Genomic DNA, 24,776 nt, shown 5'->3' on the forward strand with positions numbered 1-24,776 from the left:
GAAATCCTGACCTTCTGGTGGTTCTACAGTATTATTCAATTAGTGCGAAATATGAGAGTCTATACAAAATTTCATGGTAATCAATTCTATAGTTTCTGACACATTTCAGTCTGGACCTTAGTGGTGGATCAACCTACCAAAAATCTGACAAACCAACACTGCCCTCCCTGGAGCCGTGCCATTAGCATGGCTAGAGTAAATATATCGCTCAAATTTTACTTGACATCATTCACACAAACTTGGGACTTTGAGCCACAATAATGATAATAGAAACTTCTAACATTGGCATGCCTACATTTTAAAGGTTAAACTAGGAATGTGCAGATTAGTTCACGAATTGGTTGAACATTGCTGTCCCCTCTAACTGGCAACAGAAATACTAGTCAGTTTAACTGATATACATTACTATTTTTTAACACAATTATGTACAACCAAAGAAAATGCTGCCGTAATATTCAGACAAGTTTCCTAAAGATTTATTTGCAGGAAGATTTTTTTTTTCAAGAAAGGTTTTTTATTTTGTAAGTTGTTGTTTTTAAGGATAATGCGCTATGTTCATAATGCACGGTGCAAAGTGCCACACATTTCAGCGGCATTTAAAAGTCCAATGTGTTGTATTTAGAGTCACTTATAAGCAAAAATGTTATATAATAATCACAGCTATGTTTTCATTAGGCTATTATCACTTGTAAAATGAGAACTGTTGTATTTCCGTTACTTTAGCATGAGCCTTTTATATCTAGAACAGAGCTGGTCTCCTCCTAGTCATCTGTGTTGTCTCTTCAGTAGCCCAGAACAGAGAAATCAAACGCTGGCTCTAAATAGGGCCATAAGTGTTTTTGTGTTTTCTCGTCAGCAACCATAGTTCTCCTACACACTTGGCACACAGGAGAAGTTTCAGTTCTGCTACCGCACTGCTAGATGCGACGAAATGCTACTCACTGGGCTTTCAAACAATTGAAAAATGAAAAATGTGATAATAATTTCAAATAGCTCTTATCATATATGTAATATTTTTTTGAATAATGTTTGACCTTCTGATTAAATTGTGCTCAGTTTTGACTCTCTGAAGGATTTCTTACATTTAGACTTGTTTAGTAGTCAAGGTTAAACTTCAGGTTAATCATCAGAATTTAGTTGATAGAAACATCCCGAGTTAGAACAGTTATTTTCCATTATCGGTTAAATACCTGCTATATCACAAATGTGCAAACTGTTAAACCCATAGAGCATAGTAACAGTGTAGCAAATGTCTATCCGGGCTTTGTGATTCAGGACAAATTCAACTTTTAGGGATGTTTTTCGTGAAATATGGGTTACATCATTTTATGAAATGTACTATAAAGCATTAAATGTGATTAGATCTGTTGTAAAAATGGTCTTACTTGCTGCTGAGTTCGTCGATGGTGGTAGTCATCTCGTTGTGCAGCTCCTCATCAAACTTACTCTTCTGGGATTTGTTCCTGCACCGGAAAGCACATAGACAATTAGGAAGAGGCAGGCGGACAGACGCTGAAACACTCAAGCTGACTGGAACAGATGCTGGGACACCAGATCAGGTCATGCAGGTTACTCAGGTCCTGTGTAGCTCTCGGAGGCAACATGGTTAATGCCTTTCTGAGCATTAGTGAGAAAAGAGAAATTTGCTTTGTAGAAGGGAGTGTGCCAGATGCAGAATGCTGTGAGTTAGATGATCTCTGTTGGATCCAGCGGGAGTGTTTCTGCTGTGCTTCTGCTTGGAAACCCCCTACTCCATCAGGAAGGAAACACTCACACAGATGCACAGACTCAGATACACACAAGCCCCAGTCAGTGATCAGAGTTAATAGGAGCATGGTCAGTCCACTAACAGAGGTTACAGGGTTTCTCGAGGCTTTTCAGATCATACGTTGCCCTGTTATAAAGAGCCAGCGGTGAGAAACGGTGAGAAAAGAACACCACTGGTCAGGTTAGTGTTAGGACAGCAAGGTTCTCTGTTAAGGCAATAGTTCTCACCCTGTAGGACAGCACATCACAGAGACATTTTTTCTGGAGTGTCTCACAAAACGATTTCAAAAGTTGGTGTGAATCGTATTTGTTGCATTGAAAATTTATAGTGTAATTTGCGATATCTGTTTAAATTAGTGTGATTAATTAGTCATTTTTGCCTCTTCTCTATAATAATATTTAACAGCTATATTTATATAATTTATTTTGAGAAACTGCATGAACGTCCTGGATTCTAGGTACTAATCTGCAATTTTTAACACTGTTGGGAACTCAAAATAGTTAGAGCACAGATAGAGTGTCGGTCCATTTTTTTTTGTTTTAGGGGTCCAAAAGGTTGAGAACTTTTGCACTGAGGGAACGAGGACCTTGCAGGCCATGAAGGCCCCACTCACTTATAGCTGCTGAACGGAGTGGTAGGCAAGGAGAACGGTTCTTCTAGAGACTCATCAAAGCTGTCAGGGCCCAACAGTGAAACACAAACACAAATTTATCACAATAAAGCACAAAACAAACAAAAAAGAAATAAAAATACAGGGCCACTGATTTAAAAAAAAAAAAAGCTAAAGTCCATCCCAAACAGTTAATTGCAGCTAGATAATGTGCTTGTAGAGTAGAGGGGGGAGTAGCATGTTCATAACTGTTACTTTTAGCACCAGTAAAAAAACCAAATTCCTGCCATGTAATGTCATTAAGCTGGAGTGGATGCGCCTCGTTTAAATGTCACTTCAGCCTCAGACGTGTTCAACAGCTGCTGCCTCTGCTACAGCAGACTGTGAATACATGAATGAAATTAACAATTTCCGAGATAAAACAAACCTCCATTCGCACAGGGTGGGATGCTTGTGCTTTTAGGCCCACGCTTATCTTTTTTAATCACATTACTCCAGCCCACTCTGTTTGTGTAGGTGAGTCCTGCCCGCTAATCAGTCGCTACAATAAATATTTGTCCGTACGCTTACTGCCTGTGCCAAACGGGCAAGAATTAACCATTAGGAGCTACAACCATAATCAATTTGTCTATGCATTATTTGAAACTAATAGAAAGGGCTCATTATAGAGCTCAGCACTCCCACCGCGCTGCAGAAATGACTGCCAAAGCAGCACAGTTAGGCTAAGCAGACCCTCGGTGACGATGTTTCACTGGCAAATGTTTGAGATAAACTCCTCTACTCCTGCTTTTATTGCTTTGGAAAGATATGCTGACTTATTGTTAAATCATGTTTAATTTTAACAACAATTTGACTATTACCAACTACAATGAGATGTTTTCGTTTTTAAGTACCTAAAATTGATCAATGAAAATTCATAGTCTGCAAACTTCTCTGAATTCTGTTGTGTGTGTGTGTTTGGGAAGTGTGTGAAATGCAAAGAACTAAACATGCTGCCTGCTCACTAGAAATAATTTTAAAGTGGACCTAGATATTAAATTTTTAGAAATCTGTGTTTTATTAATTTATTCATTTATTTTACATGTTAAGGTGGCTGTTAAATTTAAAAACAAATAAATAAATAATGCTAATATTGGTCTATGTACATTTTTAATGTATCTTGTGTCAACATTTCCAAATAAAAAAATAAGCAAAAAAAAAAAATGTTGAAAAAAAGTGTAAGAGCATGAGCCAAAGAAAGGTAGAGAAAGCTATTATTTTGTTGTACAATTGATTTTACTATTGGAAAAATTTCCGGTCCACAAGAAGAGATGAGCCAATTCCAAACCACAGTTTGAACTTTTCTCTCAAGACCTTCAACAATATGGCACCACAGTAAGAGGCCTTAAAATAAAAAAAGTTAATATAAAAATAATAAAAAGACTATTTAAATAAATAAATAAATAAATAGAAAAGCAACCAGGACGAACAATGTGTTTGATAAATTCCACAAAAAAAGTTGTCTATCATGACTCTTGACTCTGATTACCACCATAATACCACCATAATGTAACCCACTAGTGACAGCAGTCACAGCCTGTTCACCCTGCTGCCATCTGGAACCAGATACACGAGTATCCACTGCTGAACCATCACACTACAGAGAGGATTCTTTCCCCGGGCTGTGAGACTCCTCAACTCCTCCTTCAACACCAAAAGATGTAGCAGGATTTAGGGACTATTTTCAAATTAATTTTTTTTCCTTAAACTATGTTTAAGAAAAAATGACAAATAAATCTACTCTCTACCTTCCTTCGACCTTCTTCTACATCATTCTGTCAAATTTTCTAAGGTCCTTTGAAAAGCATTCATTTTATACAGTATGATCATCTCTGTAATAAGCTGAACATTGCAAATAATGTAAGAATAATGGTAAAATCACCTTCTTAACACTTGGGCATATTAACAAAATAGTAATGAAATATGATAGAGAAGCGGCCGAAGTAGATCCCATAAACAGACGGGGAAGTCCTGGCAGCAGAAGTTGATGTGAAACACTTGATGCTATTGAGCAACAGTTTTGTTACACGGGCTGACGTCCAGGGTGAATGTTGCACCCTGGACGTCACACTGTTGCAGTTAAATATACAGTTAAAAATGATATTCACCAAATGGAGGCTTAACGTGATTTTTTGATTAACTGTAACAGCTTAGAGTTGTTCTTACCTCTCAGGGATCTTGGAGCTGGGGGCTGCTCGTAGAGGAATGTCCTGGAAAATAAAGGGACAACACTCACCCAATAAGAATGCATGATGATGTGAGTGCTAAAGGCAAAACCCACTGAAACTCAACATATCCAACTGTTTCCTTTGAGAAACACTTGAACCTCTACCAGGAAAATGATTACCATTATTCATGGTGTGCATTTGCTTTTCTTATTGACACCTCAAACACTTTACAGGTATTCATCAGAAAAACTATAACATCAGAACATCAATTTACAGCAGAGTTTACAGCCTAATGCTTGTCTAAAGCTTTTAACAACCTACAGCAAAGCCATACCTTGTACCTGTATTTAATCTTAAATATTCAGAGGGGTAGTTAATGACTGCCTTAAAAACAACAAAACAATCATCTGCTTACCTTGAAGCGTGTCTTGCCGTTGACAATAGCATCTGGGGTGAAGCCCTCTCGGCTCTGAAGGTGCGCAAAAGGCTTGACGGCCCCCCAAGATTCCAGGTAACGGGTCATACGCACGGATGCTCTCATCTTCAGACCATCATTAACTCTAGGTTTAGGCACAGTACGGCTGTTCGATGACGGGTCCTTCGACTTAAAATACAAACAGACACAACAACATTTACAGCATACTGTGGCCATTTAGTGGAAGCTCAGAGAGAAATGCATTCCTAAATCATAAAAGTCATTAGAAAGCATTCAGGGATTGCGTACTCCCGCTGAGACTGTGCAATCTTCTTAATTTGGTGATGAAAGTTTTCAAACTGGATCTGGATCAAGTTTTGCCGGAGTTTCAAAATGTATTCCATCCAATTCTGCACGATTGCTGAGAGCTGGTATGCACGTGGGTCACCTAAATTTGACTGCAAGTGCAGAATGTATTGGAAGAGTTTTATGTACTAAATCTGGAGTAGGGAATTTGAAGGCAGTGATGATAACAAAATGTTTGGCCCAAAAAATATAAATAGCAAAAAAATATTTATGCTGTATTTGTGTGCAACTTATACTGATAAATCAATTCACAACCTAACAATTTAGAAATCTAGGAAAAAAAGGCACTAGCTCGTGTGTCTCATGGTTCTTCAATCAGTATGGTGATAAATAAAACATTTCCAAAATTATGATTGTTTTGAAAGCATATTACAGTAAACATATCTACCATGATTTCTAGCATTTTGACAACCACACAAAAAAGTATGGTTATCTGACATGTAGCAAACAGTGTAATATGTCTCATTATCATACAAACAAATATGTAAAAAAGCACATAGACAAGCACAAAGACATTATCTTTCCTTCATAATGTGGATTTTCAAAGAAAGACGAATAGAGAACTCACCCGTGGATCAATGACCAGGTAGGTTCGAACATTGAGCTCTTTAAGGTAGGGGTCCCTGAGGTGGCCGTTGCCATCTTCCACCTCATAAGCCTTGTTGAGGTGCTTCAGAGTCGCCTCTGTGATGTGAACGCGTCTGAGGGAGTAAAGAAAGAGCAGCAGAAAGAATGAAATACTTAATATGATATATTTAAATTCATTGTTTATTTGTTACAATGACACATTCATTATTATGATTGTTCTCTTAAATAATGTTTAAATTTTACTTTTTGTATAAAATTTATCGGTATCATTACGTCCACAATGTCTCCTTCCTTAATTTAAAATTCAGTCAGTCAGTCATTTTCTGTAACCGCTTGTCCTCGTAAGGGTCGCGGGGGGGGCGCTGGAGCCAATCCCAGCTGACGGGCGGAAGGCGGGGTACACCCTGGACAGGTCGCCAGACTATCGCAGGGCCGACACATATAGACAGACAACCATACACGCTCACAGTCACACCTAAGGGCAATTTAGAGTCACCAATCAACCTGAGCTGCACGTCTTTGGACTGTGGGAGGAAGCCGGAGACCCCGGAGAGAACCCACGCAGACACGGGGAGAACATGCAAACGCCCTTAATTTAAAATTAAAAATGAAAAATTAAGAATCCTTTTTCCAAAAGAAAACATCCATCCCTGTCAAACAGAACATTTACAATATCTTATTATAAAAAAAGCAGAATATTACTGAGTATCCAGGGTTACACTAGGCATGTGACATGTAAAATGAACAATGGAATCAGTCTGATGTAATTCATTTTTATCAGACCTGCATTGTGTATCACTCCCTGCAAGTAAGTGAACCCAAACATTTCCTCGTGCAACTTAGTTGCTTAAAGTAAAAAGTGATTTTTCTTTAGTCTTGTAAAAGCCAATAATTTTGCTGATATTGCATCACATAATTTTCAGTTGGTGCCTGGTAATATTACATTATAAAAAATGCTGAAATTTAAACATGAGCGCATAAACATGAACATGGAACTGAACATTGTTAATGTTCCGGTTTTTAAATATATTTATTTGTTAAAGTAACTTCCATACCTAAATTCAAAAATATTCAGCTATTGTTTGATGGGCTGGCTTATTCGATTTCTCATGCTCAAAGTAAACTAATTACAGGTCTATGAAACAACATGTATTGTCATCTAACATTGAGTTAGGACAGATTGACAGGTGACAAACTGGAGAAAGTCAAACCTGTGGCGGCATTCATAAAAATGATTCATCACAAGATCTTAACCTAACTGAAAACCTAAAGGAGATGTGTTTGACAGCCCTCTCCTCCGTCATCATCAAAGGACCAAGTGAGAGAGTATATTTTGGAAGAATGGCGTTCATCCCTCCAGTAGAGATCCAGTGAAGCTGATCTGGTGGCATGTGGTGGCCCAACACCTAACTAAGACACTTTACGTTGAGTTTTCCTGTATCATAGTCTATTTCTGTGTAAAGCAATATGACAATATGACACATACAGTACATGTCCATAAAAGGCAATGAAACTCATGATACAAACGGACTACAACCTACCCTGGAAGGCCTCCTGACTCCATGTGATTGGCCAGCGTGACATCATGTGACCACACGTCAAACTGCCACTTGCGAAGGCCGATGACACCGCAGAGCACATTGCCCGAGTGAACACCCACTCGCATGTTGATATCGACTCCTGTGGCCTCCCGTACCTGTCTGGAGGAGTTTCACAGATATACTAAAGGCTCAGTGTTGTTAAAGGTTGTTGTAGATCACACTTTAAGGCACATTAATAGTCTGAGCACGACATCACAATATCGTCTACGTTACTTTCATATGTGTCTATGTAAAGCTCTTTAGTCTGTCTCTGTGTGTCAGTAGTTCTACTCTTAACACCCAATTAAAAATCATCATCCACTAGAGCAGGGTTAACATCGACTCAGACTTTCCTACTGTTGTGATACAATCTTTAAAACGACACGTCCTTTTCCACATGTCAAATTCTAAGCATTACTGTACTTTTTTTTTTTTAGCTAAGACAAACGGTGCTTCCCTAAACTCAAGACATGACTGAGAATGACTCAGCCTAGAGTCCATCATTATAGACACACCATGCTTTTCTCTGAGAAGTTCCAGAAATAGCTTGTAATAAACATTATTTATACAGTTTATCTCAAAACTAAGTGTGCTTATCACATCTCTTTATAGAGTTAAATTCTGTACTGTGTTTCAATCAGGGTTGAGGGTGATGGTTGGCACAAACTCACTTGATGGCTTCACACATGTCCAGGCCCATTTTGACACAGTTCTTGGCGTGTTTAGGCAGAGAGACCGGCAGCCCCGACACACAGTAGTAGCAGTCTCCAAGGATCTTGATTCTCATACACTCATTTTCCTAAAAGGAATGAGAATGAAACCTGCTCACTTTTTACAACCAGGCAAATACTCAAAATAGTCTCCTGGCAACACAATATGTGGTTAAGCAGATAGACAGGATATGAATGTACACAAGCCAACACATGGGAGCCAATCAATACACCCACAGTCTTGTATTTCTGAGCTTTAAGTGCCTTGGTTGTAGCTTGATAAGCAGAGATTGTTTCCTTGTTCAGCTGCCTCAAACTAGATTTTCCCAGCCTGCATGAGGGTTAATAGAAGTCTCCACTACTCTATTTTTTATATTATTACTGCTACACTCTCCAAAAGAGGTAAATTTAAGCTTTAAACATCAGTGTTCTTGGAAATAATGACGTAAAGAAATTCTAAATGATCTCACCTTTGCAATTTGGTCAAACTTGCCAAACAGTTCGTTGAGCATAATGACCAGCTCTTTTGGAGAACAGTCACTGGCCAATCGGGTAAAGCCAACAATGTCCGCATATAGAATACTGAAAAAAAGAAATGATACAATAAGACGTTAACTCATATATAGGCCTAATGCATGAATCGCGTGTATCCACAGATTTAATCTTAAACTATGCGTGTAAATAAATGAAGAGCTTCTGTGGCATTCACCCACACTTGTGCACTTCCTGCTTGTTTTTAGGTAGGATCAAAATTTAAGATTAGGCCAATACACACAAAAGCCAACTTGCATTTTGTGCTATGATATATTGATAATGAGGAAGCAAAACACATGAAAACATATCTATAACAATTTATTCATTTCATGATTTCAAATGTAAACACTTATTAAAATGATTAGGTCAAGCCTAAATGATACAATTATACCAATATGCCCACGTGCACACACACACAAACACACACCCATGCGCTCCCCCATAATGGACAGTTTGGTGTGTATTTGTTTGGATGACGGTTTTGCTGGAGAAGGGTGGCTTATAGGTAATTGTTAGAGTACAACAGAATTTTCATAAGTTTGCATAGTTAAATTTCAACATGAATCCACCTAATTCAGATGATGCTATCTGCTTCTACCGTGGCTTATGATGTCACTTACCAACCTTCAAACCCAGCAGGAGGTGGACTATGACCAGACAATGACGTGCACTCATTGTCTTATTTTGTCAGAGTTTAACATTGGCTGTCAAATGTCAGCGGTTTATTGGTTTGTAGTTGCACATGGCAGATAAGTCTGCGCTCTCATATGGGTTTATTGGGGCATTTCCCTATGCTTATTGCCAGTTGCCTTGCACTAGCATCAATTTCAGGAATCCCGAATTCTTATTTTCCTCTTATTGCTTTGTGCAAAAACAAACACAAAAGAAAAATAAGAAAACATCCATGTATTAGCCCCAGTGTCTACTCTCAAATGTGAAATATCACCAGTCTTGTACGTAGCATTTGCAACAGTTGTAACTGCAGAATCTGAAGGAAAGAAGAAAAAGAAACCTACTAGAGACCAAAACAGTGCTCTCAGGTTTGATTTATGACATTGCAACACAATAGATAAATGAGAAATGGCAAAATATAGAAACTATGTAACTTCTGTCTATTTTTAAATGCTATGTGAGTTACATTTCCAGGCTATTAACAAAAAAAAAAATAATATTGGGAGATCATCATTCTGTGTGTTTTCAATCTGTCGCTAAACTTTACAAACTGACATGGATCACCTGGATGCTCTGGTAGCATTCGACCAGTGTGAAATGCACTGGAACATGCTCAGGACCGTGAAGCTTATACCATTTGTCTCCTTCAAATTTGGGCCTGATTTTCTCTGCACAGGCTTGTCTGCCCATTATGACCCATTACAACCATTACAACGCCTGAATTGGAATGTAGGATTTCAAGCAAAATAAGCTCCAGACCATCCTTCCATTAACCTCTGCCAGACCTAATCAGTGACCGATTAAGAAGCCTGTCTGGTTCGACGCTGAATCACAGCTTAGCCATCATTAAAGCTGCCGGTCAGCAGTCCACAAAGGGACACTGATATCTCAACTGACCTCTGAAAGACCCACCAGCTGGAAGTTTGGCAAAATCCCAACCTACACAGAGCACCTGACCGGCCTGCCCGTTTAAGCACGTCTGGCTACAGTGGGAACTGAAATTCTAACCATTGCAATGTAAGCCTCAGTGAACACTATATCCATCTCAGTGAACTGCAGGACGTGTCAGCAAGTGTGCTGAATGCTATGCATGTAAATTACTGCGTGATTGGGATATATTTAATTTGACTTTGAGATGAGGCTCACATATTTTCAAACTGTGTGTGACACAATTATTAACAGAGCACTACATGTGGACTGTTGCATGAATTTTACTTGCAATTACCACATCTGGCCGAGGCTGATTACTGGCACTAGCTAGTTAAAAGTTGCAGCCTGGCCTGATTTCAACTACCCGTCTGCTGACCAGCAGAGGGACACAGACCCTGCACCTGTCCCATTGCCTGACTGGGGATGGCCAGGTGTTTCATGAGACAGACAACACAGTTAATAGCTGGTCTGACTGGGGTAATTATAGGGATAGGTCAAGGCTGCAGCCTATCATTCAACACCATCTCACTAAATGAACATGGCAGCAAACATGACAGATGTCGTCACAATGACCTCTTGATTAGCACCAAGAGTTAAGTGTCTAAACAACCTTCTGAAAGACAAGACAAACTTAGTCGGGGCGCCTGGTGGCTCAGTGGATAGAGCGGTGCCCCAGGTACAGAGGTTGTGTCCTTGCTGCAGCGGCCGCAGGTTCTACTCCGGCCTTGGCTCTCTCTCTTTCCACAGAAACTTCCCCAATTTTAATCATTTTCTGTACATTTTGAGCCAGTATTCATTTTTTTCAGATGTGAAATTACTCTATAAAATCAGAGTGCCAACACTACCCCACCCCCCACCCCCAAAAAATGTGTAAAAAACCCAATGAAGCTAAATAAGCCACAGCTAAGCTTTTTTCCAGTGTTTCCAATGTTCCACTTCAGAAACACCATAATGCATTAACCTTAATGAGGTAAGGCAGAGGCTGTGTCTGCATTTATCCCAAATTTAAAAAAAAAAAAAAAAAAGAGCTGGTGAGCCATCTGCCAAAGTTCAGTTTAGGCTGACCCAATATCTGTCAGCACTTGCTAAATTAATGAAACCCCCATAAAACAAAAGAGCTGTAACTGGGTCACTGTTCTGAAAACAAACAGACGTACTAATCCCCATCATTATGAGACGTGGTCAGAGAAATCAGCTTTTTGTGTGCACTTTTTTTGCTTTTGTGGTTGGACTATGTTTTATGAAGTGTTGCGCAAAGAAAAAGTAGAAATATAAGTTTCCCTGAGAATTACTGAGGATTTAAAAAATGCAAAAACAGATGAAGCAGACAGATTGGGAAATTAAATCAGTCTAATTAAAGAACTTGCAAGAGCTAGCATGCTTCATGAATTCAGAGGTCAAAAGTCAAGAATAAAAATGTTCTCCGTTATGTTGCTGGTTAGGAAACAGTCTGTCATAGTTTACTAATCGTAACATATCTTAAGTTACATTTTCACAAATTTGATCGTTCATTCTGGTCTGAGAATCTGACTCAAATCTGTCGCAAATTGTTCAGGCCATAGACACTTACAAAATCTCAGACAGGATGGTCAATATACATCCACTAATAATTTGTAAAAAAAAAAAAAAAAAATCATTAATATGCAGAACAACATTTGAATGTTTTTGCACAATCAATATTTATTTATTGTAAATTATATCTGCACTAATGTGTATTACTGAGACATATTTTTATACTTTTTACATGAAATGTATTGCTGTCGTTTTTTATTTTATGTTTTTAATGTTCTTAGGGTATGTCTTTTATGTATTTTATGGTGAAACTGAAGGCAGAGTTTCACATTTGTGGACAATCAAGTTTCCGTATTCATATTCGTTTGTCCTCAAAAGGTCACAATGGCTTTTTACCATTAAGTGAATGGTATGGTGAGTACATAAAGACATGAATGAAGAGGTGATCCTTTGTAACAATGGCTCTTAAATGATCAGCACATCTAAAACTCTATGGCCTTCCATGTATTTTGAGTTAGTTTGTGGTTGTACCTGACATTCTCGTGCCTCTTGACATAAAGACTGTGGAAGTTGTTATCTTTGACCAGTCGCTGTTGTTCTTCTTTGTCTTTACAGTCTTGCAAGCGCTCCATGATTGCCAGCTTCATCTTCATGGAGATGTAGACTGGCAGCACAGACTGCAGCAGGTTCTCCTGCAAACACACGCACACACACACACAATTAGTTACTGTACATAACTGAAAAGTGATCCAGACAATGTGGCTTATTCGACTGTCACACATGTAAAGTGATGAGTGGTAAATCCGTGAAATGAAAAAAAGGCCATGAAAGCATGATCACAAGCACAACAGCTCAGACTTCGAAGCCCACCTCATCAGCATCTCACTTTTTAATATCCAGCAAAGAATTTTTGTTTCACAAAGCTTCACAGTTTTGCTCACCTGATCAGTGAACAATGAGGGTTTTTTTTTGTATTTCATGTGCCCGTCTCTTCTTCTATGTGACTACTGTAGGTACACCACAGAACTAGCACCTATCTGTGTCTGTGGTGGCCCCATTAGTGCTTCAGTTCTGTCCCCACATCCTTAAGCTTTTAAGTGGCGTTCAGAGCAGATGTGGTTTATAAAGGAATGTGGTCGTGCCAAATAAATCAAATCTCTATATCACTATGCTGCCATGAAAGCTAAATGATGGTTAACATGAGTGGAGGACTACTTCACATTGCATTAGCACGGGTATACACAACATTCAGTAAAAAACATCACTGGAGTCAGTCTGCCACAATAGTCAGAGGCTGAGGAGTGTTTAAAGTTCAATGGCTTGATGAAGACAAGAATCTGAACAGGCAACTTCTCAAGAAATTATTAATCCCTCTTCCAATCGCCAGAGGAGCATCAGGTGAGATCACCTGACTAGGCTTGTTGCGTCAAGTTAGTAGAGTAAACTTCACTGTCCTCAAGGGGAAATTTGTCTGGCGCACAGTGCTACACATTGCTTTTTAAACATGGAAGCATCTCAGAATACAAGAGACATTTGATGCTGACAGCACAACAGACCTGTACAAATTAAAGTGTTAAGTGCCTGTGTATTTATTGCACATTGTTCTGTTGCACCAAAATTTAGCATTAGAATTTAGGCAGCTTGATGGAGGCTGGAACAAACAATGGCTTCCAGCGCTTTGATTTGCACTTTGGCACATGGAGTTTTCTTCCTGATAGTGGAGTTTTGTATTCAGATAAGAGAAGATGTTGAGAGTCCCAAATGATTTTTGTTGCTAGTTTCATAACTGCCAGTTTCTTCATATTCTTTCTTCCCTTTTGCCTTCATAGTTATTTTGTGGATGATGGCAGGCCTGCATTTCAGCTGCACCATTAGGTCGCCAAAGCATGCTGTAATTCTGTATCTAATAATGCTCCCTTGGACTGCCCAGCACAACATCAGCGTGATCCGACTGCTCACGCCATACAACCTCATTCACCTATGAAAGTGCAGTCCATGCTGCAGTCTGTTGCAAGTTGTCGCTTGTCAAATTCATGATACAGTCCCCACAAAGTGTTTTAGAATGAACTAGTTGATGTAAATAGATATGGGTGCATGAGGTGAAACAAATATATAAGAAATTTTACGATATGAAACTAAGGTTTCTGTTTGGATGATCTTGTCTGCCAACAGTTAATATTTTTGCTTTACTGTGCTTAACAAAAGGTCTATTAATTTCTCATGTAAAAGGGTACTGAACCATACAACCTTTAGAGTCACTAACTTGTACTTCAGTCAATAAAATCTGGATTTTTTTTTTTTAGTCTCTCCTTTGCTCAAGGTAGGTCAGGTGCGGTGAGGAGTGTGTATGTGAACAGTTATGTTCAATTCAGTTCATTCATTTCTATTACAGTGATCTTCAAAGGGGATTTAGATCTGGGCTTCAGTCAGGCCACCTGACAACATCCACATTCTTGTTTTCAAGCCGTTCCAAGGTTCATTTGGCTGTAGACTCCAGGTCACTCTACTGTCTTCTAATATACTAAAAACAACAACTGGAGAATCTGCTGCGTATTGCTCCATGTATCGATCCTTTTTTCTTTTGCACGCCAACAGAGCTAAAAACACCACCTTTGGCTACCACCACCGCACTCTGGCTATTTACTTTTCATTAGACCGCAGGATCTTTCGCTTTAACATGTCAGAATTTTCCATGTGGCTCTTTGCAAAAGCCAAGTGTGCTGTCACAAGCTAAATTTGATTTCCCTGGAGAGTTTCTGGACATCCTCCAGGTTGTACAGACATCTCCCAAGAATAAAATTGCACCTTAACTTAATTTGGAGTGTTATTGCAAAGAGGAGAATGTGTTTTGACTAAAAGCATTCCACTTTTGATTAATTTTTAAAGGAACTAAAATAAATATATACATTTTAATTGACATTTCGAGTTTTGGTGCGCCAAGAAAAAACAAAAAAATCAAAATGTAATATTTTTTTAAAATCAGGTTGTAATGACACAAAATGTGGAAGAGGTCAAAAGGGCAGTGGATCTTGTGCATACGTGTGTTTCTGTCCATCTGTTAGAATAAGTTTGTAAAGTTGCTCTATTGTGCTGCAACCTAAACTGCTCCTGTTCACTCTGGATGACCTTTTACAGGGTTCAAATGACCCTTTTATAGTTTCACACTGAGTCCGTCCAAAACACAAAAACTCACCTCTCAAAAAGTGGCCTTTGTATAGATGAGGGGGGGGGGGGGGGGGGGGGGGGGGGGCAACTGCAGAAGGTGTCAGGAATAAAAGACTAATGGATTACATTAGTCTTTTATTCCTGACATATTTTAAATATGGGAAAAAAAATGTGCTCTGACCAAATGAATGCAGTGACATACTTTACTTTGATTTATGGGAAAGCAGTTAGTGGCGAAGGGTCAGCAGAGTTTAAAAGAATCTCATTAGCATTGGTTCCAAAGGGGCGTGCTAACGTCACAAACAACACTAAATAACATTTTTGACGTCGCTTGCACACTGCCAAAAACCATTTCAGGAGGAACACACTGGACTCACTCCTGCTGAAATGAATGTGGGAACACAATGTGAGTTCCACATTGGTTCCCCATTTGGAACGGTCTTGGATCTTGCCCCACCATGCTATTATGTCCCCGTTCTCTTTGGCTGTCTTTCTGCACCGGGCTCCCCTTTTTTTCAGCCCCAATTCAACAACAACGGGAGGTTTAAATGTTAACTATTATATCATTCCTTTCTGTCCTGCTAGGCAACACAACAGCTTCCCTGTCAGCACGTTTTATGTCCCGCACTAAGCAACGGTCATTACAAATGACAAAAGGGCGAACATTTGTTTTAGAAATGCCTCTGAAGTCGAAGCAAGTCAGCACAGATGCATCTAATTTAAAAGGCATCACAGGAAGATCTAATTTGAAAAGGATTTGTTAGTCGCAATGAAAACATCCACGGCAGAGTCAACATGAGGCCAGCCAAGGGCAAAGCTTAAAGATGAAATAAAATTATAAAGAGGCAATAACAATTGCCAACTAGCTATTTTCATTATGTGTCTGTAATGTCTGTTTTTTACATTCAGTGAGGATACTGGAGTACTGATGCAGAAGAACAAAAGGTATTAAAATGCTCATCACAGCATTGTGAACATTTTTCCTCTCAGTCTAGTTGGTAGTATGTCAATCCTAATTTTTTAATAAGAAAATACTGCATTGTTTCTCCTCTCTTTGTGATTCTATAATGAATAACAGATAATACATGATGAGAGTGTGTGTGTGACTGTAGTGTGGGCCTAATTTGTTCAAATGTGTGTGACGGGAGGTGCCCATTTAATCATCCTAAAGTCACACAGACTGAAATGCACTCTGCTATTTATAATTTGACACATTTTTTATATTTATATCAAAAGTAGACTGTAATTTTTGTATATGTTTAATGAAGCTTTACCATTTGTTTCTTAATGCATGTGTTGATTGTTGCAGAGGTGGGTGTTTTGGTTTACACAAGTGTATAAACCATACTTGAGAACACTTACAATAATGTAGTGAGCCAAGCTATAAAAAGGCTTTGGTAATGTACTGTAGACTTTCATATTTAACGGTCATTTCTTAGACAGAGCAACTATTTCTTTGTGCCATTCATCGTAAACTCATCTTTGGCAGCTAGTGCATTACACTGACCTGTTGTCTCTTTTCTATCTCCAGCTTCATCCGCATGCTCAGGCACCTCAGGGTGTCTTGAAAGGTCTGCCTCAGGGTTTTCTCCATCAGGACCTTATGAAAGGCTCCCACCACACTGCCACACAGAAACACCACTGCATTGGACAGCAGCTACAGAAACAGACACAGTAGCAGATGTTAGACCTCAAATAAAAACACTAACACGTGCGCGCGCGCACACACACACACACACACACACACACACACACATATATAAAAGGTTATATAAATCTGATCTAAAAAGGTTAGATCAGATTTTTTTAACATTGAGGTTGCATTTGGTATCCATAGTCACCAACAGGAGATGGCAGTCGGCACGCTGCCAGTTTGAAGAGGCAGAACTAATTTTAGCCATCTAATAAAGGCCTACCAAAAAAAAAAAAAAAAAAAATCATTATCAGTTCCAGTGTATGCTATATTAAGAATGTTTCTTCACCATGTAGTCAGATGGTCCTTTTTGATGGTAAACTAAAGCAGTTGTCTGTGCTCTCTGAAAAGCCTCCTCCTCCTCCTTTGACAAAAACATTAACATTACCTTGACAGACATGGCGGTTGCTGATCTACCACTTCCTCAATAGGTTAGTTAGATTGTGTTATTGTGTAACTTTGGTAGATTCACACTGACCGTTTAAATGTCAAACTCACACAATAACACAAACAAACAAACTGATCGAGGCAGCTGTAGACCAGCAGCTCCCAAAGTTGTAGACGAAAAATGACTATTTTGTTAAAGGAGTCTGGTGGCTTTGAAAAACGCATAGATAACGGCTTAGAATGACCGCTGTGAAGGTCTGTCTGATGTCACAGTAAAGTGGTGAAAATATTCAAAATATAGCGCATATTTAATTTATTTTTTTCTCTTTTTTGTTTAAGTGGAACTTGTTTTAGGTGGCTAAAATATATTTGCCTGCTTCTCCAATCTGAGAGCAAACTGACAGCTGTATTACTGTTAGTAATACATTGTCTGAAGTACGTCAAAAAATATGAACTATCAATACACACATTTTGTGTGTTAATGTTTACCTTTACTGTTACAATGTATATATATAAATGTGTGTCTGTCTATGGTTGTTTATCACAATATTCAGAGTCTTCCAATACATTCACAGATGAGTCCGATATAGGGGTTTATATACCATGTAATCTCGTAAAACAACATAACATAAAATGTAACATATCATTTTTTGCATAAATTTAATGGTAAACAATGTTCACACAAAGAAAGCTGAACTGCATCTTTAATGGGGAGATAACATTGGCCTTATACATAACCCGTATTGGCTTGAAGACTCGAATACACACAGCTGCAGACTGATAAATTGGCATACAGAAACATTTTTACAAGATAATGACATTTGTTATCCAACTGATATTACCTGGTTGGCAAGGTAAGGAGGGGGTTTCTTTTCGTAAATGGTGAGGCGCACAGTGAGGACCATGATGTGGGACAGTGAGGAGATGACGCTCAGTACCACAGCGTACCACAACTGGAATGGCAGCATGGTGTACACGGTGAAGATGATGAAGAGGAAGAAAGGCACCTGGAAACATAATGTTTGAAATATTGTCATTATTATTTGAATTAAGTTACCTTTGGTGTGACAAATAAATCCAATTCTACTAAATGCTGCGTTCATTTACCTTGAAGAATAATTGTAGAAAAGGAGTTGTATGTTGTTCTATCTCTATGCCTGTATTTTGTGAAATGAGGTATAAGTGATATGTACTGCATAACACTACTATAGACCTGTCATTAGCAAAAACAAATTATAGACATACACACAAAAAAACAATATTAAATGATTTAAGTTTTTTTTTTTTTTTTAATTATCTGTCATCCAAATACTAGGGATGAGAACTATTTAATATTACAGCTTAGACCTAAAATATAAAGAAAATAGCTCTAGTGTTTTTTGTTTAAGATTTCCATGCCTTTTGAGGATCATATTATAAAAGTCACTTGCAGCAAAAAAAAAAAAAGGTAACCTTAATGTGACCCTGGCTGGGAGGTTACCTGGTCCCAAGGTAGAATGATGGGGCCACTGAAGATGAAGGTGTAGCCCATGGTGAGGTGTGTGGCCCACACAATGAGGCCCAGCAGATGCCTCCATCGCTGTGAGAGCATCTCCGTGCACACGAGCACAAACACGGTCAGAAACACACACAGGCTGCCGCTCACCACGCTCACAAAGGCGCAGTGATCCTTTGCATTCTGCTCCAGCAGCAAAAAAAAAAAAAGGAAAAGGAAATGACACAATGGAATTTTATACAGTACTGTATACATAAGTCACATTACAATTATTCTGTGTCAGTTACGGTGTCAGCAGAAGACAGATAAAATTTTTATAAATATTTTTTAAGCCAACATTAAAAGTAACAAAGAGACAATGCAGTTGCTGAACTGAGAAGCAACTACGTACATCAGTCAAAACTGCTGCAAGCCACACCCTCAAACAAGACTACTGGTTTTAATCAACACCTTTACCAGTCTCAACAAAAACAGGCTTCTCTAAATTGGTATACTGCAGAGCAATTGTATTTTTTTGTATGCAGAGACTGTTAGATATTCTTGCCATCACTCTGTATATACATTAGAATCTACCATCAAATTAATTAAATGCTTGCGCAACTTCCCCTCTTATAAGTAGTTTATTTCTTGTGTTTCCGGCTAATTAAGCTTTTAAAAGTTGGCCTGAGGTTTAAGACTCATTCAAGATGCTCCTGAGAGCCACCAATATTTATCAGCCTTGAGGCTAATGTCGGAGTTTTCTCTGAAAATCTGCATCTGCATCATGTCTACTATACAGAGAGAAGCAAGCATGAGGGCAAAAGATCCTGTCTATTTGTGCACGTGTGTGTGTGAAACTATATTTGCATGTTTGTTTGTGTAAATATCTGTGTGTGTGTGTGTGTGTGTGTGTGTGTGTGTGTGTTGTGCATGTAAACATATGCATGAAAGCAACAACCTCCAGTGCATTCCAACTCCCCTACCATTAATAATGCCAGAAAACCTTTAGTACATCCCAATACATATTACGTCAAAGGCAGTATGCCAAAAATACAATATAATAGCAATATAATATAACTGCATCCGGCTGAGTTTTGCAGTATGCAAATCATCTTTTCTTTTTTAAAAGTTTTTTTATTGTTGTGAATATAATAATTTAACTTATAAGTTTAAAGTACATACATTAAGTAACAACAGCAGAGCTCTCTGGGTTGACCTTTGGTGAATGGAGCTTTTTGTATTTTGAGTGCAATGATAAGAACTTTGTTTGAGAACTATGCTTACAAAGGCTTATTAATTTCTCATTTAAACAGGTAGTTTCTGCTGTTCTGTTGCCTTCCAAATCACAATACTCTTTACTCACAATAGTCTAAATACTTTTTCTTTTACTTCAGAATTCATACTATGGACTGCAATGGATATGTGAAGGCACAATGTTATGATGAAGTAATGTGACTCAATTGTATGCATATTCCATGCAACAGGATGTAATTTGTAAGGGCAGCTGCAGTATGTACTCAAAGTAAAAAGAAAAAGTATGTGACTAAGAACGCAGGTTATGTTTGTCCAAGTGCACATGTGTAAATAAATGTGAGATTGTCTTGGCCTGAGTGGGAGAGAGAGTGGGTGTTGGAGGGAGAGCACAAGAGAAAACAAGGGGTTAAAAGACAGCTCAAGAGTGAGAGACAGACGCACATAGTCAGTGTTAATAGATCTCTGCTCAGAGAAGGCCATCTCTGCATTGTATGTTGAGCTTTCTGGTTACCATGGCAGCATCGGAAAAGGCCAGATCTCAACTAAAGCACTTTCTACTCCCTATGTAGCTGTGGGTCTTGACAAAACCTTTTTTGTAGGCGGAAAAAGAGCAATTATTCTATATGAATATGAGCTAAAATCTACAAGAAGAGATACAGCTGTAATTTTCAACACATGGCACTAAAAGGTTCTCATGAAACAAAATGTGCCCTTCTATAGTACTTGCATATTTTTCATGTATTTATGTCTGCAGTGTCAGCAGGATCTTACTGGTACAAAGCTTTATATTTATTGTGTGTTGTGTGCTATATGTCCATTGCTGTTACACTAAATGGCTTTGTTACTGTTTCTGCCAGCATAATGTATTCCTGCAGTAATGTTACCAGGGAGAGATTCTGACAGCTTTAAACACCGCATTTGTGTTGTTACTAAACAAACAAGTAAACTACAATTACCGCCTCGTTGGGTGTTGGGTGCTTCCACGCACAAGTTGCAGTAACAGTTTATAGCCATGAAAACATGGATGCTTAACACACATCTTCCCCGCAGCAGCACAGAAGATCTGTACAATCAGTACTATTTCAAGGCGGGCACCCAAGATTGGTGTCACGAATTTGGTATCTGATTAAATGTCTGCCCCTCTGTTTCTGAGTGATGACGTTGTGTAATGGCCAGAGAAGTGTTGTAAAACATTAGATAATATCACTGTGAAGCTGAGCTTTTGAATATGAAATGTTATCACTTTATCGTTGTATTCTATTTAACATTTGTGTGAAATGTTGTCATAACTAGTGTATTCATTCCTAACTAATGGCCAAAAATGTGTTTTGTGAGGTAACAGTGACCTTTGACCACTGAATTCCAATCAGTTCATTTCTGAGTCCGAGTGGATATTCGTGTAATACTTGAAAACATTCCTTCAAGGTGTTGAGGACATATCTCGTTCACAAGAACGAGACAAATGCAAAGTCATAGTGATCTTGACTTCTGACCACCAAAATCTTTTCAGTTCATCCTTGAATCCAAGTGGACATTTGTGCCAAAGTTGAAAAAAATCCCTACAGGTGTTCTCGAGATATTGCATTCACGAAAATGAGAAAGATAAGGTCAGAGTGACCTTGACCTTTGACCTATGACCACCAAAATCTAATTAGCTGACTGCTGACGCCAAGTGGACGTTTATGCCAATTTTGAAAAAAATTCCTCAAGATGTTGTTGAGATGTCAGGTTCACGAGAATGGAGCAGACCATCCAAAAACATTAAAAAAAAAATGTTTATTATGTTTTCTTACAATAAGCTCAACAGTGAAGCATGTCTCCCGTGCCAGATCATTATGAGTTTAAGCAACTACAGACTACAACGGCAAGGGTCAAGGCTGAAGAATGACAAAGTCTGAAATGACGAAACAAGAGCATTGTTTGAAGGACACAGAGGTCTTAAAGTGACACCTAACACTCCACAAACATCCTCTCACAGCTCTTAAAAACATATAAACCTGTTCTATTTGGATACAGTTTTAAGAACTCAAACAACTGGCTACTTAATACCATTACTCCATCCAATCAGGGCCCGAGACTGGAGCCACAAGTGGCACTTAGACCATTGGCTCAGTCGGCTTTCCTCTCAGCGTTGCTCTTCATCCGATTGGAGAGGAGTTATATAAGTTGACAGTGACTTTTTGACACCGGTGGCCACCCCTTAACAGGCACCCTGCCCCTCCTTTGCATTTAACAACAGCATTATACAAGCTCCATCCTAGCATTTTCTCTCTACTCCTCTGCACCCCTGGCAACTGTGTGCGCAGGAAGACAGCTGAGAAAGAAGAGGAGACGAGGAAGAGTGAGTGATGATATGTTCAGGGAGGAATGAGGGGGTGGATGAGAGCATTTTGCATATTTAATGTCACAATTTTACAATTTAGGGGTAACTTAAATGAATCAATGCATGAGTACACACTTGTGAAAATACGTGAGGGATCGAGCTTTTTCAAAGGAGTGTATGAGAGTGGAAGATCTTTAAGAGCAAGAGTAATGACGAGAGAAAGGGAATGTACCAGCAGGTCAGCAACAATACAATAGAGGGAAGGTTAAGATGTTTTTTTCCAACAGGGAAAAGTAATTTCATCTCTGCTGACAGAAGCTGTCAGCTGACTATATGAACCGCTGGACTGATGGACTGCTATGCTCCCTGCCATCATGCCAAAATCAACAGCATGCAGCCAAAATCAATGAATACCTGCCTTTTCCTGTCACGGTCAGTAGCGTGATTGCACTCTACACTTTGACAGCTACATTGTTTTAACCACCATTTTATGTTTTATTACTGGCTTGGTTCATTTTCTTCTATTCAGTTTTCAGACAAACCTTCTAACGATTTTGCTTTTAAGCGCAGCAGGGTCGTGTATTTAGCAGGGAGTCGGTGTCTCAGTGAATAGACCCCGTGTCAGCAAGCATATCTCTGTTAAAGTATTTCTGAGCAAAACTGAAACACTACCAGCCCCATAGCTACTGTTCAGATTCTCACCCTGACCCCTGAACTCTCTGCAGAGGAAGGCAAAGCAGTTTCCAAACAGAGAAGAATCATCAGCATTATCAAACATGTACCTAATGTTGTTTAATAGATACATTTTTCTAACCTTTCCATTTTTCCAAGGAAAGCAACTGAAGAACGCATTCTCTATTTTTGTGTCTATGTCAGTGATGTCCTCCCTCACATTCAAACAGTTACACAATCACTCACTCATTCACACTCCTGGGCAGCTGCACTGGTAGTGAAGGGGAGTTACCGCAAGTGCTTTATTTTAGTAGTTGTCGAGGGAGAGCAGAGAGTTTTCCATTTGTCACAATTTCACAGCCAACCTAGAGATTCAAACTGACCATCCAGTCACATCCTGCTGCCCTAACCATTACACTACTGCTGCTGTCCTACTGGGCCAAATTACTCCCCATACACTGGCCAACTCAGTGACTCCTCTCTGCACCGTCACAGCTATAGAAAAATGCAGTAAATCTCTAAAATTCAGTCCAACAACATCACTTCATATGACCTCAATGCCAAAAACATATAATTTGGATAACACCTAGTATATAGAGAGCCTAAGCGAGGCCGGAGCTCAGTGTTGTGCATGAACGTGCTCATGTTTTTGATAAACAGTGAAACAGACGTAAACGTTTGCAACCAATTTAACGAAGATTTCGTTTACTCTTGCCACAGTTAATGGTGCTCTTCCACTGTTAAGCAAAACCTGAGGATTTACGCCACTCAGCAAAAGTGTGCTGTTTCAAAGACCCGTCGAAACGCATTTCTGTCTACCTAAATCTGAGCCAAACTGTTTTGGTTACCTAACCACAGAGGGGGGCCGCTACGCAAAACAACGCCTGCGTGGCTAGTGCAACTGGAAATTCACACAACATAGCTACTGGTACTGTAGAATCCAGTTCATATGAATATCTGAACGGGTTTTATGATCAAATCAGTACAGATACAAAAATCTAAAATGTTTATGCCTAAATGTACTAATGTCAGCCACAATGGCAATGTATTTGAAATGACATAGAGTTGAAGCACCTGACCAGTCTTGGGGAATATGTGAGAGTGAATGATGATCACAGATTTGACAAGTCAAGTCAATCAATTTTATTCATAAAGCCCATTATCACAAAACACAGTTTGCCTCGGAGGGCTTTACAGAAAACAACATCCCTCTGCCCTTAGACCCTTACATCATCTAAGGCCCCCCCCCCCCCCCTCAGAGCGACTGAGGAGGGATCCCTCTTCCAGGACGGACAGGCATGCAATAGATGTCTTCAATAACAATTAACAAAATGGAAGAAATGTTTGTAAACTAGTTCATGTGTGAACTTCATTTTACAAACACTGCCAGAGTTAAGTGGGTTCTGCTGCAAAAGTAATAAACCCTTATTGAAAATGCCTTTGACATCCCCAACACCTTGAATAACTAATAATACAGTCTGGCAATAGAGCCTTTCTCAACAGTACGTCGTGTAGCTCGCCTAATGTTTAGATAAGCATGGTAGTCATCTAATATTGTTGGTCATTCAGTATTTAGTGTTTTTTTAGCAGCCTTTAACAACAAGCATTTTCCGTTAGTCCGAAATGTTCACAGGCTAAACGTCACAACTCAACAGAGGTCATGAGTGAGGGGTCAAGGCGGGTTGCAGCTGCTCAGACATGTCTCTAATATTAGCGGGACAGAGAGGACGTTTTTAGAGAGCAGAGATTAAAACTAGAAAGTTGAAAAAAAGCTCTAGAGGAGAGCGTTGGAGAGTTTTATGGACATGGATGAAGCCAAGTTACAATCACAGAAGTACCCACAATCTTTTAGTTTTGTTTTTGTTTGTGACTGAGCACACACAGTGTATAATTCAAACAATATAAGCTGTACATCA

At 39.0% G+C, this 24,776-nt stretch overlaps 1 protein-coding gene across 3 annotated transcripts in view; it reads right to left on the reverse strand.

Moving 5' to 3' along the window:
* Window positions 1-24,776, reverse strand: part of adcy7 (adenylate cyclase 7) — a 66,722-nt gene that overhangs the window by 11,698 nt on the left and 30,248 nt on the right. For 2 of the 3 annotated variants that reach the window (XM_042482359.1, XM_042482306.1), the window contains exons 3-14: window positions 18,618-18,815; window positions 17,980-18,144; window positions 16,565-16,714; window positions 12,424-12,584; window positions 8,715-8,826; window positions 8,206-8,333; window positions 7,496-7,654; window positions 5,935-6,067; window positions 5,001-5,189; window positions 4,584-4,627; window positions 2,382-2,441; window positions 1,386-1,463 (exon numbers count right to left, since the gene is read on the reverse strand). In XM_042482359.1, coding sequence (XP_042338293.1) covers window positions 1,386-1,463; window positions 2,382-2,441; window positions 4,584-4,627; window positions 5,001-5,189; window positions 5,935-6,067; window positions 7,496-7,654; window positions 8,206-8,333; window positions 8,715-8,826; window positions 12,424-12,584; window positions 16,565-16,714; window positions 17,980-18,144; window positions 18,618-18,815 — 1,577 coding nt within the window. The remainder of the gene's footprint in view (window positions 1-1,385; window positions 1,464-2,381; window positions 2,442-4,583; window positions 4,628-5,000; window positions 5,190-5,934; window positions 6,068-7,495; window positions 7,655-8,205; window positions 8,334-8,714; window positions 8,827-12,423; window positions 12,585-16,564; window positions 16,715-17,979; window positions 18,145-18,617; window positions 18,816-24,776) is intronic. The other variant, XM_042482409.1, reaches the window with a different exon arrangement.

Source organism: Plectropomus leopardus, chromosome 1 (genome assembly GCF_008729295.1).
Source record: "Plectropomus leopardus isolate mb chromosome 1, YSFRI_Pleo_2.0, whole genome shotgun sequence".
Lineage (NCBI taxonomy): Eukaryota > Metazoa > Chordata > Actinopteri > Perciformes > Serranidae > Plectropomus > Plectropomus leopardus.